The sequence below is a fragment of the Pectinophora gossypiella genome, chromosome 8 (assembly GCF_024362695.1).
Source record: "Pectinophora gossypiella chromosome 8, ilPecGoss1.1, whole genome shotgun sequence".
Classification (NCBI taxonomy): Eukaryota; Metazoa; Arthropoda; class Insecta; order Lepidoptera; family Gelechiidae; genus Pectinophora; species Pectinophora gossypiella.
The window spans coordinates 8,264,090-8,284,378 of record NC_065411.1 but is presented as its reverse complement, the minus strand read 5'-3'; the positions used below and the strand labels follow the sequence as shown (position 1 = coordinate 8,284,378).

The 20,289-nt window shown below is 36.9% G+C and overlaps 1 protein-coding gene across 1 annotated transcript in view; it reads right to left on the bottom strand.

The window, feature by feature from the left end:
- The window catches only part of LOC126368768 (thrombospondin type-1 domain-containing protein 7A-like), a 72,267-nt gene that overhangs the window by 10,483 nt on the left and 41,495 nt on the right, over positions 1-20,289 (bottom strand). The window contains exons 3-9 of the mRNA XM_050012916.1: positions 3,326-3,422; positions 3,034-3,141; positions 1,583-1,728; positions 1,356-1,484; positions 926-1,143; positions 538-643; positions 133-341 (exon numbers count right to left, since the gene is read on the bottom strand). Coding sequence (XP_049868873.1) covers positions 133-341; positions 538-643; positions 926-1,143; positions 1,356-1,484; positions 1,583-1,728; positions 3,034-3,141; positions 3,326-3,422 — 1,013 coding nt within the window. The remainder of the gene's footprint in view (positions 1-132; positions 342-537; positions 644-925; positions 1,144-1,355; positions 1,485-1,582; positions 1,729-3,033; positions 3,142-3,325; positions 3,423-20,289) is intronic.

Sequence of the window (20,289 nt, the reverse complement as noted above, 5' to 3'; positions counted from 1 at the left end):
CAACTAATCTTTAGAAATAGAGGATATATTTTCTGTTGATTATAGTAATCAGACTTCCAAAATTATTTATAGATTCCAGCATTGCTAAAGTGTCTGAGCAGAAATAAGTAGTCTGGATAGAAACCCGCTCACCCCATCATGTCCAACACATCTTAGCTCCCTGGTTCGTCGACCAGGTCCACAAGTAGTGTGGGGCTGGTTGAGTACACAAGGACCCCAAGGCAGGACCTTCCACGAGGCACATCTAGGAGTTGAGCAAGTTCGTTTCTCTTCCAACGGCGGGCACGGAGCTCCACCGCCTGACGCTGCTGATATCACTCGACGACGACGCACGCTGTAGCCTGGAGAAGTAAAAATACGATCAAAGATTAAATTATCGTAATAGATTCGTATCTCTTCGTGTGGGTTGTAAGGTCGATATGACTAACCTTGGTATCGGGTTATCATTGAGCAACCAAAGACAAGAATCGATTATATTAGTCTGTGCAAACTAATTTAAAATTTTACGTTATTTTAGTTATACGTTCTATAACGTACCGGTAGTTGTCAGTTGTTGTACAGGAAACAATGGGCAGCCTTCAGTTGGTTGGCAAGCACCCCATTCACTCCACGGTCCGACTTCGCAGTCTCTTGGGCAAGGAACCTGATAGAACAGATGAATGTTATTTAGGAATGGTCCAGTATTGTGCTGTAGTTTAGTATATATAGTCCAACGGAAGGTCGGACGAAGTACGAGTCACGGTTGAGTTTACGACTCTAATCTTGGGACGAAACCGAAGACGAATGTTCAGTTAGACATTGACCATGAATTTACGAGCGAATTTTGTAACTGCTAATTCTGACATTGCTAATTTTTGGATTTAGAAGATTTCTTCTTCTATCCTTAGCTCAGACACGAATGATGATATGCTTTGTCATCAGGTACCTCACAAGGTTGAACTAGAGTCGGTAGCGGCGCGTGAGCACATTGCGCGGTGTGTAGAGCTCTCCCGTCGGCGCGCACGCAGGTGGCTTCGCGCTGTTGTATGCCGCCCCCACAGCTAGATGGCGTTGTCTCTTTGTCGTCCAAGTCATCGGCCGTAGCGTCGTCTTCTTCGTAGATCGCGTCGTTTACTTCAGCATCGTCATTGTCTTCGTCATTTGCTGCAATGTAAGTACCCACATTTAGAGAAAAATACATTTACTTCTATAATAATGAAATGGTGTAATATATTAGTTGAAGCTGTGATAATTTTGGACAAAGGCTAGCTAGTACGATGATAATACATTTAAACTTTTTTGATTGACTTATTGTAGAATTGCCTCAGATTGAGGGAAGGCTTGTGATGTACGCCTGTTATGGTTATGTGTTTTACCTGGTGGTGGAGTAGCTGGTTGTTCCACGGCAACGTGGCAAACTCCCCAAGGACCGGGTGACCAATGGGCACTGGCTTCTAGCACTGCCGGCCTCACCTCCTCCACTACATCGCATTCTTTGCCACCACCTTGAAGTAAGAACAGCGGAAATATTGTTTTATTTACTGTAAAAGTTACTAAGTGTCATTTATGAAGTATTTGTAAAGCTTGTGTTGATAAGAAGTACCTTGTGGTAACTTCCTCAGCCGCCTCGTCCGCACCAATGCACCATCAGGCCGAGGTCGCCATGGCAACCACTCTGCGAGAGAGCACTCCTCACGGATCACGCACACTCGAGTCGTCCCAATGTGGGTTAGAGCTGCACCACAGTACCTGGTGATGTGGAAATAATAATTATATTAATATCGGGGGCCCTTGGCGGCTCAATACGAACTCTGACACCAGGGCTGATGAGGTCGGTCATTGATCTCACATCCCACATGAGAGAAGAAGTTTTATTGTACTTAAGCTTACCTGTTCCTAGGGTTGCTATTCGTAGTCGAATTTGTCTGGATTTTAGCCTTCTGTCCTTTGACGCTTTGAAAAAGTGTTGATCACAAGAATTATCTCCCTCTGGCATCTAAAATATCTTTCCACTTGCGGTTAACCTGGGTTCGTACAGCCACGATGTGAATCGTGGGTTGAACATGGTTCATTTCGTAACTAAGATGACGGAATAAAAGTCGTGTCTGTTTCGATTTATTGCATTCCTCATTCATATTTACCAAACGGAAAAGTACTGTGAACGGACCATTATAGGATTAGAAAGTTTTACGGCGCCTAAAGATTATGACGCCGAAAATATATTTCTCCTGCCTTCTAAGAGGGAGTTTAATATTTATTAAGTAATTATATATATTATTTTTGAGAATCTTAAAACATGTTCTGAAAGTTTTTCGTTTTAAGTTAAGTATTGGAAGTGGCACCTAGATCAATATGCGCAGCCAGGGGCGACCCACTTCGGAAAAATGAACGATGCACGAGACGTGAATGGCGATTATGTAGTTTTCAAAGTTCCTAGATGAATATCAAATTGGAAGCCGAGTCGATGCTTGGAGGATTCTTACTTTAGTTAGGTACTTAACTTGATAATCTCTGAACTCAGAGAAGCTATAAAAATAATTACTTTTCCAGAGTAGTTCCACGGGAGCCAAAAATTACCTACTTCCCGACAAACGGTTGATTTCAGGAAATATTTTTGATTGGCAAAGGAATGAAAGCTTGCTAAACAACTAAGTTTAATAGGTAGTTGATAGAATAGCTGCAAAAGATGAGGCCGAAAAGAGCGTAGTCGCAACAGTAGCCAAAACTAGGGAAAAAGATACAGCTAGTACCATACATAATGCATTATTACAAGTATATGAAGGTACTTTTCAATAGTTTGGTGGTATTAGGTAGTGGTAATAGTATTAGTAGAACGGGCAGCCAATGAGGCTGCATGGTTATGGAGTGGCCACTGCGGTCCGGAAAGTGCAGCGTAGGTAGGTCCCCCACCACGTGGACCGATGACCTCTTGAAGGTCGAGGGAAATCGGTGAATGAAGACACAGAAGATCGGTCATTGTAGCGAGCTTTGGGGGAGGCTTATGTTCAGCAGTAGACGAATTCCAGCTGATGATGATCAATAATGTATACTTACATAGCCTCTACAAAGCTGCCATCTTTGGCGCGACACTGCACCTGTCGCCGCTGCAGTCCTAGTCGTGGTGTGTGCACCAGGGATTCGGCTTCCGGACGGGATTTGTACCTGTATTTTTTATTTTTTTTAGATATATTTATTCTGACGATTTAAACATAAAAAAAGATTTAAAAAGTTACATACAGATGGATATTCAACCAAAAAGCGCGCATAATATACCAAACTGCCGCTGCTGATGTATCGATCAAATGTTTTATCGTCTATAGAAATATACGAAGTTATTTGAACTTGCCTCTCTAGAGAGCGCGCGTGGTCGCTCTGCCCCAACGGGTTGCACTCCGTCCATCGTCCTACGAATACAGAAAACTCGCCGATTTTTCCAACTGGTTCTGAAACAATGAGTAAATAATATAAATAGTTGTCAATGAGGATTTCTGTTACGTAAATACCTATTAGTATGATGCTCAAAAAGTTTAAGTACTTACATAATTATAATAATTAATAATAAATAAATTAAATAATTATTTATGAACATGGCTTAATAACAAAAAACAACCGCTGCGCTTCTTTGTTTCTATAATACATACATACATATACACTACTTATTAATTATTAATTTGTAACTGATTGGTATCAATCATGAATGGAAACGTACCTATATAATCTTTTTGGTGAATGGTAAAGTAAGGAAGTAAGTATGTAAGTGAGATGAGTAAATAAGTAAGTATTATCATGCAACACGTAGAACTATTGTTTACTCTATGCCTACGCCTAATCTAAGTTTACACTAAGTATATTTTTTTTTGTTAAGTAAAGTATATAAACAGCTTTGCGCCAATGAGGATAAAAACTAGAATTGTAGCGTTGACAGCGACATTCCGAACGGCGACTCTCGCTACGGCGAGTCTCTTTACGGCGAGTGGCTTTATTTTCCCTCTACGTCGAAAGAACCTCTAAAATGTAGGTGGCAGCAAAATTTTGACAGTTCTCAAATCAAATCAAAATCAAATCAAATATACTTTATTTCACAAAACTAAAATTTCAACAATCAGACATAACACATGAATACAGTACAATTTGGGCGGCCTTATTTCTCTAGAGCAATTTCTTCCAGGCAACCACCAATAGGAAACAAACATTTACAAACAACTTGGATGCGGGATGGTGCATTAAAAAATAAATACCTCCATACATAGTTCATAGTAATATACAATAGTGCTCCATACTATCCAGCTATAATTCGTGATAAATTGATATAAAATGTGGGGTGTAAATATTATAAATTCTTACTAAGTACAGTAAATTAATTAGAGCTTTGTAATAATAACTTTCTATTATTAATTATTTTTATTTTATTATGGCTTCTTGGAAACCACTAAAGCGCTTCATTTTAAGACAACAACATAGCAAAGCATCACGCCGATACAGGCATTAAAAGGTTAGGCAGAGGTGTATAGTGAATATTCGATTATATTTTAAGACTGTTGTGAATTTTAATAACCTATATTTATGTGGATTGACACCACGACCACTAAACTAGAGTTCAAGAATTCGATTCCCGGTCGAACCAAACTATTACCAAAACGAACTGTTGTTTCTTTATCCGCGTATAGCAGTGGAGCAGTGCGATGGAATTTTTGTACTGAATTGTACTTCCCAATCTTCTTCTTTGATGTGGGTTGTAAGGTCAATGATCGACCTCATCAACCGCTCTATTGAGCCGCTAAGGACCCAAGACAAGATTCACGTACAATCAAAGAGCAAAAGTTAAGCCCAAAGCCCAAAGCAAAAGCTAAAAGTGAGCCCAGCGAATTATTTGTAAACATTGGTGAAATTGTAACTCATTAGTTTTCATAATTATAAAATTTATTTTTTTGTAGATGTTTTTGGTTTATTACAGAAACGACATGTAACCAACCAGGAACCAGTTATTTAATTACTTTGCAAGAAACTGATTGGACTTTTGCAGCTTATCGTACTTTCCGATAAAGGGAGAGACGCGTGTATCCAGCAGAGGGTTGTTAGATGTGTCTTGGACAGTATTGGTCGGAAAAAGAGAATTACGGGCACATTACATTTACAACATAACATACATAACACAAGCTCACTACACTACTATATCCTGGGGTAGTCAGAAGTAAATTCATCGCAAGATGAACTAAGTACCCACACCTCATTGCGTTTTCTGGTAGACCAACGTGGTAGGTGGTAAGCCGTATAACCGTGTATAATGGTCGAGTCACGTGTGTAACAACTGTGCAACTGTATGTGTGTGTTAAGCTTTAAATAAGCGCAAAAGATTTAACTCTGAAGAATTCTCCACGTAGTATCAATGGCATATGTCTGCAGGCAGACTGATAAATGCGCCAGGAAATGGCGGGGAGTAAGACTTGAAAGAATGTCTGGGCGGGACTTGGAAACATGTTCCTGAGACGGAACATTACAAAACTTTTATTCCTCTTCTGAGCATTTCAGCGTATTATTTTGACGATTATTTAAATTCTGCATTGTTTTTACAATGAGGGACTTTCCAGGGTACGTCCACCAAAAGTAATAAATAATTTTTAATTATGTACATGGGTTATAGTTTGAATATATTTCATGTTGTCCGAGTAGTCCTAGGCAATCTACAAATGCGTAACGTTAAAAATTCGGATACTCGTACAAACAAATAAATGTAGCTAGCTACTCTCGTTATATTAAGTATGTATTTACGTTTCACATGTTGAATACGTAAAGTATATGTTTAAATTGAACAAAAGGTCAGTAAACCCTATATAAAGTTCACTGACCCGAGGTCTAATTCGTGGGTACGACACATACCTAAGTCGAAGTTTGCTCAGAGTACAAATAAGTATGTGGGCTACACGATCAAAATATTTTTAAGGTTCAATCACAAATAAATAACGTATATATATATATATATATATATATATTCAGTGTGGCCTTTTTAACCCCCCTGGCCATTCTTTAATTCTTCTATTACTCTCTATCCAGTGCACTAGCACTACATGCTACCTAAAAAATACAAAAACCTACCAAAAAATTATACCTAAAAATTATATACCTATGTACTTATATATTTTTAGATAGCATGTAGTGCTAGTGCACTGGATAGAGTAATAGAAGAATAAAAGAATGGCCAGGGGGGTTAAAAAGGCCACACTGAATCAATTCATCTAAAAACGCAATATATCTATTTGACATTTGTTAACTTTTTTACATCAATTGCCAGTAATGTGGCCTTTTTGGCCCCAGTAATGGAATTCTGAAGGATTAATTAATCTTAAATACTTCAACTAACATTACACTACAGTAAAGTTTCGGTTAAACAGCAGGATATTATTGTAACTCTACTAAGTACTCTAAAAACTCCAGGCAAACATTTTCACATAAGTACTTAATATATCCGTTATTTCTCGTAGAAACACGATTTCGTCTTACTTAATATATAATTTATTTTTTGTACTGGCAGCACCAGGCACCTATAATAAAGTCATTATAGTATGAAAGTAATTTGGACTTTTGTAAAATTAGTATCGCTTATTGTACTAATTTACATCTACGTTTCGTGTGGCCAGCTCATAAATATCCTAAGCTGGGTGTTTGTACTGTTAGATGTACTTATTTGCTTTTTTCTTGTTTCGTTTTACAACATTATGTGTAAGTAGATCTGTCTGTATTATGTACTCTTTTTTAATATATATGTTTTTGCTGAGATATTTTGAAGTAGCTGTAAAATAATTAAACTAGAAAGACTACTTTTAGATTGAGGACCTTGCCAAGCAAATAAGAGCAAAAAGCTGTTTAGAATATAGAGATTTTCAAAAGTTTTTAAAAATTAGGTTTTTTCTTCAAGGACTGAGCAAATATACCAAGGAGATAGGAACGTTGAGGTAATTAATTGGGTAGTTTCCTAGGTAAGAATCTTTAGTAAGTATAGAATAAGAATACTTAATAAGAATCTTTATTTCGCACCACAACTCAATTAGGTCTAACTCTACAAGGTCAAAGATAAATTCCGATTACTAAGTAAAGACAGATCTAAAGGTGTCAAAAGAGTTTTCTTTTTTTATTTATCTTATTTATGAATTGTAACAATGTAAAATGTAATAATAAGTGTGACATTTTGTCACGTTTTTCTATGACGTCTCAGGTTGCTTTTTCATACAAATTCTATAGTAATTTCGTGTTTGTCGTTTAGTTAAAAGTAACTTATTTGACTCGTTGGAAACTAGCCTATTAAGTCAACTCTACGGAGCATGTATGGAGCCTCAGCGTGTAAATGTTTTCCATTATAGCGCGGTGGGGGAAGCTTTAGCTTGCTGTGGCACTTTTTAAATTTTACAGGACAATGTTTCACAGCTGGAACTGACAGTTTTACGTACCTTTTGAAGCGTGATCTTGCATAAACATACAGTGCGCATAGTTACAACTTTTATAGATTGTGTGTGTACCTATTTCACAGATAATAAGTAGGCCCAACGTTATTGATATAAATACTTATTTTCTGTGCAATGTTCACTAACCATTGGATTGACAATTATAGACGGCGATACGGCTTACTAACTGTCGCGTTAGAGAAAGCTCAGTGATGCGTGCTTATGTACTTAGTTCATCGTGCGATGAATGTGGCTCTGACTACCCCCTTGGGAAATATAGGCGTGAGCTTACATAGCAACATAACTGTTATTTAACATTACTGTTAATTATATACTAGGTATCTATCGATCCAGTATCGGTTTTTCAACGTAAGTCATAAAGTGAACTTGTAATCTTCTTATGTTACAAGTTCACTTTTCATGAAAATGAGCAACTGTACGTACCAGGGAGAGAGCAGCAGAGAGGAGGTAACTAGGTAATTAATTAAGTCAACTCAACGGAGCGTGTATCAAGACTGCGTGGTTAGTGCTTTCACGTCGAGTTGTGATGTAAATATTTTCCATTAGTGCGATGGAAGAGACGTTCAGTCTGGTATGTCGGTTTTACAGCTAAGTAGGTAAGTACAGGCCTTTGAAGTATAAAGAGTTAGATCTAGTAAATCGGCATAGAAGAGAAGTACATAATAAATGTGCTATTGGTCGAGTCAATTTTGTATGTAAAATGTTCTCGCTATCGATTTGATGTCTGTGATGCTAAAATTGGGCATGTATTGGGAATTTAAGCGTTTAGGATTTTTCACGTTTGTATGCGATGTGTACGGTAAAATTTTCGCCGACAATTTTCACGCTTGTAGATTTTCGGGGGGTTTACATCGTTTCTTAAATCGACCTTCTTGTTCTGTGGTTTGTAGCAACTTTTACCCCTTTCCAATAGACAAGCCGGGCCTGTATATAAGCTCCGAATTTATCTATCTCGTAACAAAGAGCCTTACACGACACTGGCTTGCCCCCGTTAACTTCAGCAGTTTATCGTCGCCTTATCGACCGTCCTTCGTTGCACTTATTTATTATTTCCTTCGACCTTGAATACTAGAATGCGGTGGGTCGATATCGTAAACCTAGGAATATTTTACTTTGTAAATACCTACCTACTAAAATGTAGGAAGGGATACTTTTGTTGTAGTACCAATTAAACGTTCTAAGCTGGTTAGGTAAGTATATAAGGGGATTTTACCTCAGGATTTTACCAATTAGCTACTAAATAAATGTTGCTTTCAAACTACGGTTGCCAAATCATTTAAAATGGAGAATTTATATACTGTGAGTAATGTACACGAGCGTTATATAATTCCGTTTAATTATTATGGAATATCTCATTATATTATGTACTTATGTAGAGATTGCTATAATGCCATATTTAAATTGTACCATTTATTTTATTACGTTGTCTGTGGTGTACGTTTCTTTTGTGCAATAAAGTATAATATTTGCGGTGTCACAAAAAATGAGGCAAATTTAGGGTTACAATATCTAGCTGCAAGTTATCTTCTGGTGGCTTGAAGCTCTGCTCACATGGAATTACCTATATGTCTGTATGTCAAATTAATACCGCAATATTTGATAGTGACAAACTCATCAGAACTTCAGACCCTAAGGTCCTTATGATCGAGACAAAGATCCTTTGTTGGCGTGGAATTAATTTTGACAATGGTTTTGAAGGTATGGGTCGAACTTAGTATAACGCAAGGGCGCTTCTAGGTACCTTTTGTAGGTACTTGTTGGCTCCTTTTCGTTATGGGAACTGTAAGGGAAAGTAGGTCCTTTGGATACGGCTCCTTTTGGACAATGGAAGTGTGTAAGTAAAGTTAGTATTCCTTTAAGAAAGAAAAAAAAAAGAAAATATTTATTTCCATATTGGACGCCACATTTACAAACTTACATTACAGAAATAAAAAAAAATAGAAAAAAAAACAAAGACAAAAAGACAAATAATACAGACATTAAATACACAATGGAGGCACCCAAAATAAAAAAAGGATCTCCCTCAGCATAATGCCGTGACACGTGCTTAGCACGGGCCGCGGCGCTGGTATTATGGGACTACTTTACTAGTTACTGTTATTTTAATTCGTTATTTGCAAAATCATATGAGTAGTATTCTCCTCTCAAAATACGTTTAATACATGGATAGCGCAGTAAAATACCTGCGTAAAACGTCCTCAATACTGTTGCATTGTTTGATAGGTTTATATGCAGTTGGCAATGGTGTCAGTAATTTACAGCCACATTGTCAATATTTTTGTTTATTTAATTACTTACTGGAATTAACACATTTTATCAATTAAGTACGTGACCTGGAAAATGTGAATAGTTTGGCCTTTTACGTTTAAAGTGTGTTAAAGTGAGTCAAGGTAAGGAAATTCAATTTCCAAGTTCGCAACGTTTTGCGACATCTGTTGCAGAGGTGGCGCATTGTCTTTATTACGTCTGCATTTTATTTGTACTAGATGTGCGATGTAAACCAAACCGGTTTATCTATCTTGTTTTCATCACGATTAAATATCTTTGGGATAATTTTAATCTAGGCATCATCAGACCCAAAGGGAATTACTTATATTATTGTCATATGTCAGGAGAAAGTTATCGGAACCCATAGCTGTTTAGCAGATTATTTCTGCAGCGCGGCTCCAAAAAAAATCAGCTGCTATTTATCTTGCTACCCTTCTGAAACAGAAGGAGCTTTAATGATGTTGTATACTCTTACATAAAAAATAATTAATCACAAAGGAAAATGATTTTTAATACCTGAATTTACGCAAAGATAAAATATATTTTAGGTGAAGCCTTATAAATTACTCGTAAAAAGATGTCATTAAATTACGCCTCCCGGCTTAGACACAAGATTTTTATTGTGTTATAAAAATTAAGGCAACTTTTTAATTAAGGAAAAGTTAAGATGGAAGGAAGAGGAGTAATTTGGACTTCCATAGAGTGGAGGGTGCTCATCGCTTGAAAATGTGCGCATTTCATGAAATTGATGCGAATTGTAACCGTTCCACTCATCGTAATCTGCCTAAAAGATTATTGATTGGATAATTCTGTAGAGCTTGTCGATGAAGAGTGGTGTGTCTAGGTACGTTGCTAATGTGTGTGTTATACTTCAGGTTAGGCAAGTGGATACTGCGCGAGAAACATACGTTACGCGCAATTAACAGGACAATAACAACGAAGCAGTAATAACGTAATTTTTAAATGGTACAGATAGGTAATCTATTTTAAGAGGACGTTTTTATTAAATCGTATGTTGTATTTTTTACTCCCAGGCAGCAGAATTGTGTACGCACTACAATAGAAGTAAACCTATAAGTATAGCTGCAATAAGCATATAATTCAACACACGGATACGTAATACCGGCAGCTTAGTCTGGGGTGTAGTGTTGCATTTCCTATTGGGACGCGCTGAGTGCATGCACATGCAAATACTCGTACGTCCTCACGTGTGGCGGGCGTGCATACGAGACGTTCCCGGGATATACGATGAAGGGCTTACTGGCTGCTTTATTGCTCTTGCGTAAGATTAAGTTTCTATTCAGCACGGATAATGGAAGTCAAGAAAGAGAATGCTTTCAGTTGCATATTGTTATTATTTGGGACATATTAATAAGGAATTATGTCCTCTCAAACATAACATAAATTCACGCAATTATACGCAAGATGAACTAAGTACTCACACCTCACCGAGCGAAAGCGTGAAGCGAGCGAAGTCGGTCTAACAGAAATGGTAGACCAACGTGATACGTGGTGTATCGTATCCCCGTCTATAATGGTCAAGCCAAACAATGACTCATTGGTGCAAGTCCGAGGTTCAAACTGGCGCTCTTCGTCTGAGAAGCAAACCGGTGAATCACAGGACCACAATGACTTTTTCCTATTTCTTTTTTTCAAACATAAAGTACAAATACACTTTGTTGCACCAAAATAAAAGTAAACATTTAGAAACATTTTTTATTAAAGTACATGGGAGTACTAGTCATCATCATGGTTTATCATGTCAATCCCAGTACTTACCAAGTACCTAACTGCAAGTTGTTATCTAGTTTGCACAACTCTATTCAGTCTACCTGTGCCCATATTGTCAGTTTATCCTTGTCTCGAACAATTGTTGTTCTATTGTTGTTCATGGATACTTTTGCGAAGTTATAGAGCATTCTTTGTGAATGTGAAAGTTGTTAAAAGTAGATACAAGTGAGTCTAGACAGTTTTCAAAGTAAGGAGGCACTATTGAAGGAGGAAAACTTATTGCCAATTATTACTCATTTTTAGCTGTTTCTTTTTAAGTTTAACTTTCTGTCGCATTTATTCCCGGTCAATGAATAACAAATATATATAAGTAAGTCACTTCTCTACAGAAGTGGCCAGAGCTACAAAACAAGAAATAACTTAATGTACCTACCTATGCAATGTAATAAATTAAATCTATTAATCTGGAAATTGAAGTAGAAATACATATAACGATTTTCTGCTTTAATGATATTACATTTTCGATATAGGAACGTATTTTACAAGCAAATAGTGTCGTTATTTGACGACGTCGTCGAATTTTCAGGTTCGTAACACACGAAGAGCGAGCCCCTTCCGGTAACGTTAAGCAATTAAGTCCCAGGCGGGACTGTAATCAACTGAGCAACGCCCCTTCATAGACAACGGACTTGATACACCGCGCCACAGAACGCTACCATAATAACTACTGTCGGTAACGAAGTGACAGGCTGAGCTGAGTTCGCCGGTGTAAAACAAAGAGGTTTCTTTACAACGCTACAAAATATCGTAGTTATTATATTGATAGATTAACCACGATGACTGTTATGAAACTTAATAATTACTAATGATCGTGACTAGTATTTTTAACGATGTTATAAGTGTAAAGTTTAGGTATAAGTAGTTTAATTATACTAAAAACAGAATTAGAAAACTTATTGAGCCCTCTGATCCCGTGTTCCTAGTGCTTTGTCCCATCGATTGGACAGCGTAATTTTTTTCCTGTTTGTTCGATTAATCGGACTACAAGGAATTGTTATTCCGTTTCGTCCAACTGATCGAACGCCACCTATCATCGCCTTATCTTCAGAAAGGATAACAAATACCTATGACGTTACAAAGTCTACGACGGGAAAACGTCACAAATTCGCACTGTGATTTGCATACTATAAATTACCTCTGTAACATTAAGCTAAAGGGTTGCCATATTTATTTTATTCAAAGCCGTTGCCAGGTCGGCAGAGGTACAAAACTTTGGGGTCGGAATATGAAAAGGCACAGATGAGAAATATTTTAAAGGCCATTATTTTAGTGTAGAGTGCGTTTCAGTGTAGGCTTTTGATGAAGTTTCATCGCAGGCTATAAAGGTACGCCGACGTGTTTAATGTAGTGAACAAAATGGACGCGAGCGGACAAACGTCACAAAGTAGTGAACACATTTTGTTTTAAATAAAGCTCACTCATAGGTATTCGCTATTATAATGTTTTTATTTGATGTTATACTAGCGACTCGATACGGCGAAATGCAGATAGATCTTTCTGATTATCTCGAGTATACCTATAGAAAACCTGAGCTATTTTTAAATAGGTACTTTAAAGTACGTATTGATGGGAAACAGCTAACTCTACAAAAATAGATTATACACGAGTAGGTTGGTCAAAATTCCAGGATGCACTGCTATATTACGTCAAGCTTTATCGCAATTTGCAGGCTGTTGAATTCTGTACTATTCATTGTAATTCGTCCAATTAGCTAATCACAGGAACTCTCTTAGGCAAGCAAGAATCGAATACAAACCCAGTGAGCTGTGTGCACGATTCAAATGTAATGAAGATTAGGCACAAATACAGTGTTTGATGTTCCAATGTTGTGAAATACACAAAGTTACGCTCTAGTAAATAGATAATACATTCTGAATGACTGAAATCAAAGGAAGGTATAATAAGTATAGCAACTGGGTAGAGCTGTACGATCTCATACAACACATGAACATGCTCGGGCTTCGGCGTCCCCTTTACCAACTGGAGACGGTATGGAGCATACCGCACTATCAGACTAGAAGCCCGGGACCAACGGCTTAACATGCCTACCGAACCTACGTATCTTACTTTTTCTACCGACCCCGCCGGCGAGGTCGGCGATTTCCCTTATTCAGCGCTTATCGATATCGGCCCTCCAGGGTCGATTAATTTTTCAAATACAATCCTCTCAGTCGCAGTGAGCCGAGGTTCATGCCCAACTGGGCACCGTCAGGCCTGTTGTCTTAATTTGTCCGGCCAAGGAGTTAATGCTATTTGCAGCAAATCTACTATAAGTCAAGTCAAAAAATACAACAGAATACAATCACACACAATAATCGTAACTACGTTACGTCAATTACAATAACCCATCTATTAAGTAAGTACCTAAGTATATATTTAACCGACATAATAAATCCTTAGAAAACAGTCAACTAGGGAGCTAAAAGGTTGCAATAGCGTTACTTACGCTTAATAGGGTAGTTTCCAAGTAGTCAAATAAGTTACATTTTACTAAACGTCTAAACACGATATTACTATGGATTTCTATGAAAAAGCAACCTTAGACGTAATAGAAAAATATCGCACTTATTATTTCATTTCTCATTATTAAAATTCATAAATCAGTTAAATAGAAAAAAGAAAACGTTTTTTGTCACCTTTAGATCTGTCTTTATTTAATAATCAGAACTTCATAATTTATTATCTTTGCCCTAAAACTACCCAATTGCATAAGTTACGTACGTGTCAGAGTTATATGTATGCATATATATATTAAAATTGTCATATATATTAGTCATAATTCCGTAACCTACTATAAGAGGTTGGTAATGCAATAACAGGCGCCCGACTCAAATATACTATACAATTTTCTTTAGATTCGCGGCCGTTTTCTTTGTCCTTATGATTTAAAATACTATTATTAAGTTAACAGCCTCCGTGGTCTAGTGGTTAGAGCTCACGATTCCCGATGGGGTCATTGTTGAAATGACTTTATAAGCCTGTCCTTTGTTTGGTAAGGACATTGCAGGCTTGAATCACCTGAGTGTCCGAAAAAGTAAGATGATTCCGTGCTTCAAAGGGCAAGAGAAGAAGTTGGTCTCGGCTATTTGCCGTAAAAGCACCTCTAACTACCCGCAGTGGAGTAGTGTGGTGGAGTATGGTCCATACCCCCTCCGGTTGATTGAGAGATGGCCTGTGCCCCGCAGTGGGACATATATCCTGTTTATGATATTATTCAGTAAAATGTAGGAAGGACTTTCTTGCGAAGTGACTGCACATGATATGGATCTTTACGTTTGGGTATAAATTATTTGTTTCAAACTTGCTTTCCATCATAGCAACATGGTAGAGCTACAATTCCTTTTATTATTATATTATTCATGTAGGTATCTACTATTCGTTCCTCGAAAACTTTTTTCCGTAAGTAGATAAATTTTTACCACTCCTTTTTAGAGTCACCCGAATCTCTTTGATTTCCTTTTTAATGCAACTTACTGTAATTTGTCCATCTATATAGATAAAACCCGGTTAATGGCAATAGGCTCGCCGCGTATTACATAACTAGCGTGGAGTGGACGTACGTATATATTATACACATCTGCCTACCCTTTCGGAGATACAAGCGTGATGCAATGTTATGTTATAAATCTATCTATTGCTAAAATAAAAGAACGAAATATCTCTCGTAGTTTGATCTTAATTTTCCTAAATCGTCGGTTCAATTTAATCAGTTCTGTTTCAAAGTAAGTACCAACAAAATCTCAAATTACGTGTCATCAAAACTTTGTCGAATCAAAGCCGCTGATAATTCTTGAGCGACGGAAACAAGAATTTCAGTTAAGTAACTTGAAATACAAGTTGGTTTGATGTAGATAATTTATATTTCACCATTGCAAACCAATTTGTACTCTATATCGCGACTTCAAAGAGCTATCAAAACTTAGTGTACCTACCGGTCTTTGAGAACTTTTCCTATTGGATCGGTGCAGGTCAGCGCCCCCTGGGGTTCAGAGGGTCGTATACTTTCAAATAGTCAGGTCCAGGCTCTTGTTACGGTTGAATGTGATCCCTACCTCGCAGGGAACTGTTTGTGTGAGGCTATTGAACTGAAGATCTTCAAGTAAATTGAGATCAGCAAAAGCCGTTCGTCCAGCAAAAAATGCCTTCAATTTGAATTTGGGTTATGCTTTTTCTTTGTTACTGTTACATTCGAAGGATACATTTTATATTCAATACCTAGCTAAAAAGTTAACAGTGCATAGTGACTGAGTGTAACGATAAAAACGAACTGAAAATTGAGCAAGGCCAACTATCCATAAATCCGACGTAATAGTGACATATTTATGGCGGAATACTAGCTCCCGGAAAGTAATGCGATATTTTTCCATTGTTATCCCACAATCGGACACGACCCTTGCTCGCCCGCCATTTCGTATTTATTCCCGCCATCTTATATTTTTATGTAGCCTACTGGAGGTCTTTTACAGGGCCGTTCGACTTTCTTTAAGGAAATGTCGGAACATGAATAAAATATTTCGGGGATTTCTATGGAATCTTTCATGAATGAGCTAAAATTAGGTTTTGATGAGATTATATTTAATTAAATCTGTGTTCGGATTACAATTTGGATTTGAAGACAATTTACTTATTATATTTGGCTGATAAATAATCAACTGTTGTCAGCCTGTCCGACTTTGTGTCATTTACTCGTTTATTGTCTACAAACAGGAAAATACATTGAAATACCAGGTATTATTTTTCACTCCGAAGCGTATTTCCAATTCGCATGATTTTCTTTTACTCATTTCCTTCTGCTCATTGATTCGTTTCGAGTCAGGTGCGATAACAGTTACAAGCGCAGAATAACAAGACTGTATGTCAATCACACACCTTTCTAAGCAGCTTATTTTACGTCGACAACTAAAACCTTGCGCAACCGACGACGACTCATTTTCTCTATTGCGACGGCATTAGGTCTGTTTTTGTAAAATACAGATACTTATAATGACAAAAAGATGTATGTATTTTCAAAAATATTTTCTCAATTTCGTTGCGAGATCGCACTCAAGATTATGCCAGTCTCCGTTGAAAGTCTTTGATTTTTCGCGCGAGTGTACCTAACAAGCTGTCTCTGCTCTGCTTTGACAGTTCTTCATTAGTATGGAAGCTGAAGTAAGTTGGGTAAAGCTTTTCCGAGGCACCTCTTAGAGAAAATGCCTTATTTGACTACGAAAGTAGGTTGTGTGAATTTTTAGACTGAATTCATTTGAAACGTGGAGTTTCAAAGGGGTTCCAGTAAAGACTGGTATTTTTATTTAGTTAATAAAAGGTGAATAAAACTTGTACTGAATATATCACTTTGTTATTTATATTTCGAGCAGCTATTTGTATTTTAAAAAAATGAATATGCCCCTGGCTTAAAAAAGCCCCATTGAAGCAATTCAATATAAAAAAGCAATATTGCAGTTTGACATTTGCGCATATAAATAATATGATCGCGCTATGCAGCCAAATGTCAAATTCCAATATTGCTTTTTTAGTTGATTTGCTTCGATGTAGCGTTTTTAACCTCCCCGGTCAAACTATTTTAAAAAAAATATAAAAAATACCAAGAGACGTTTTATCAGGTTGGATTTCTACAATAGACTGATCTTAAAGCTAAGCTTATTTTCTAACTTCTAAGTAGGTTCATCCAAACCAAATGTGATGATACTACTGCTCTAAGTTGGGGAGGTGCTCGATGTAATCAAACTTCAGCAATTATCTAGAATAGTCTTATATTTTGAATATCAATGTTAACTGTGCATCCCGCAACCGACCAAAATTGCCGCCCCCGACCTTTTTAAAAAAGGCGGGAAATGCGTTCCTGTTCGAAAAGAAGAAATCAAAAGTAAAAACAAGAGAAATTGACTGCCAGTGTCAAAATACACTACACGACTTTATTCCGGCTGTTATTATTTATTTAATCTAATAATAATAAAATAAACACACATATACTGCTAACAGTGCAGAACACGGGGTGTTTAGTCTGTATTAAATTCTAAGCAATCACGCCATATGGGTGCGTAGACGTTAGCAACAAAGTCAGCATTATGTGGATGTATTTACTTACATAGTTTACGTTTGAAAGAGTAAACTTTGCCTAAGTGATTTTATTTGGTCTACTAGTGAACTAAAAATCCCTCTCCACATAAATGAGGTGTTATAAATCAGAGTCGTAGTGAAATCGCGTACGGGCGTAATACCTACATCAATCCTGCTCCACCCCGTACGTGACTGGCGTCTACAAACGTCACTTCAGATTACACAAATAACTATTAAACGTAAGTTACATTAGTTTCAATTCAATTCTTTATTTATAATAAATATTACACGTCAACAAATATTTCGATGAAGTAGGTACACATTCTATAAATTGCGTTACAATATTTCAATATTACATCACATTAAAATCATAATATACATAATATTTGTTTAAGCACTATTGAGAACGTCTACATGTGTGTTGTATATATAGGCGTCTTTTGTATATGACATTAGAAACTTCTACATATTAAGTTTTGGGCCGATACTATTTAGTTTGTCATCGACACGATAAGAAGAAGAAGATGACGTAAAGTACGTGTTTATCGTTGAAGATCGATGTCGAAAGTAAGCTAAGCTAAACTATATTTTTGTCTGGATATTACGATTTTGAGAATTCGTCCAACCAGCTATCCTGACGGATAATAAAAACCTTTTTTTGATAAGTACTTAGTTATACTTACATAAAACATACTTCTAATTACTTTGGGGCTTACAAGCATGATGGTGTGTAATATGTAAGTATGTGTATCATCATCTCCCTAGCATTATCCCGTTTTTTACAGGGTCCGTTACCTAACCTGAAGATTTGACAGGTCCGGTTTTTTTATAGAAGGCAGCCCAATACAGGTTAGGTTACATACCTCCGAAAATGCGTTTCTCGGGAATGTGGGTTTCCTCACGATGTTTTCAAACATGAATTCGAAAACAAATTCGACTATAATCATTGTATTTTGATTCGAATCTGCGTTTTATATAAGTATATATGTCATGTGTATAAGAAATAAAAATACGTTAAATATTCAGAAACATAACATAAACAGCCTTCCTTCAATTAACCGGAGGGTTTATGGAGCATACTCTACCACGCTGCTGTTCCAATGCGGGGTAATGTTTATAATTTCATTTTATTTCAGCTGTTTCAGTGAAATCTGTGGAACCCTTAAAACTAAATCGATTAGTGGCATGTAAAGGATGAGTTCGCGTCTATCGCCGGGTAAATTTTATTTCATCTCGTTAATGTTTTCGGGCGGCGTAAGGGCTAATGAATTCACTCAATTTACCCTACTAAGGCCCGCATTAATCTTTCGCTGAAAATCCCTACTTTTGCATAACGGAGGTTAAAAAAATATACATATCTATGTAAGTAGGTACACTAAGTAATTTTTAACTCAATTCACTTTTAGAGTTAGCACGTTATATGAATCTACACGGTTATAAAAACGCTCGTATTTGAAACCGTAAAATGAAGTTTTATGTGTACTGCTGGGTAGATACTTAGGTGAGTACGTAAAAATGTTTTATTTATACACAAAGCTATGTTTAAGTAATGGGCAGAAAGCTGTTTAAAAACGGATTACAAGTGCCGGTTAGAAACAAATCCTGAACGATTTTCATTTAAAATAAAACAAATTTGTTTGTCTAATCACGCAGCAATAATCCGGCGATTATAAACGATGGCGATCAATCAGTACAAATTGTGAGCACATCAATATTCATTAAACAAAACCAGAAAAAAATGAGTAAAACGAGAGATTCACGACGTCGATTATCCCGTTGGTAATGACTTTGCGACACTAAGTTTAATGCGAGTTGGGAACTTTGTCTTAAGCCACCTGACGACTGTCGAGAGAAGCGACAAGCAGAGTGGCGAGCTGACTAGTAGCCATGGCTGGGCATATACACAGCAAATAACATCACGCCTATATCCCCGAGGGGGTAATATACACACCCACTCCTCGCCAGCTATGTTTAAGCGTCATGTAATAGGGGCGAGCCTCGTAAGTTGACTTTAAAATTGTAAATGGACAAGTACTATACAATACAATACAGATATGTCTAAATACAAGGCAGGACATGACAAAATAAAAAAAAAGTAACATTATTAATAATATTTTATTAATATTTTTTAATGTTTGGCCTCAACTACTGAAGCCACACCAGTTAATCGTTAACTTGCGTTAAGTCTTCCAAAATATAACGCCTTAACTTTTAACGAAGTTAACTTTTGTATCAACGGATTACCGATTAAGGAAGTCAACTAATTGAACAACGATGCTCAGATACGCTAGTAGCCAGTTTTAGATACAACCGGCGTCATAGTTACAGCCACAGCTAATGCCAGTTATTTCTACGGGAGCCACAAGTCATCAGTAGGCAACTTGTAATCACACTGGGTAGTCCTAAAACGGATTTGACAATTCGTACAGTGATAAAATCTAAATTTATAATTGTATAGGTATCTAATGCTGTGAACTCGGCTTTACCAGATAAAATTAGTCAGATAGTAATAAAAGGGTTTCTCGTAGAAATAATATTACACAATTACTTTATATTCTTATTTTGGTAACTTGATTTTGATAAAACGAATAAAATTATTCGGAATCATACTCCATATCTGTACATTCTCTTGTGAAGGCTTGTCATTTCACTGGTCGCTGTGGGACATAGCCGAAGGCTGTGGAATAAAGTTCCGACATAATGCGAGATTTTGGCACCAGTTCAAGTAGGT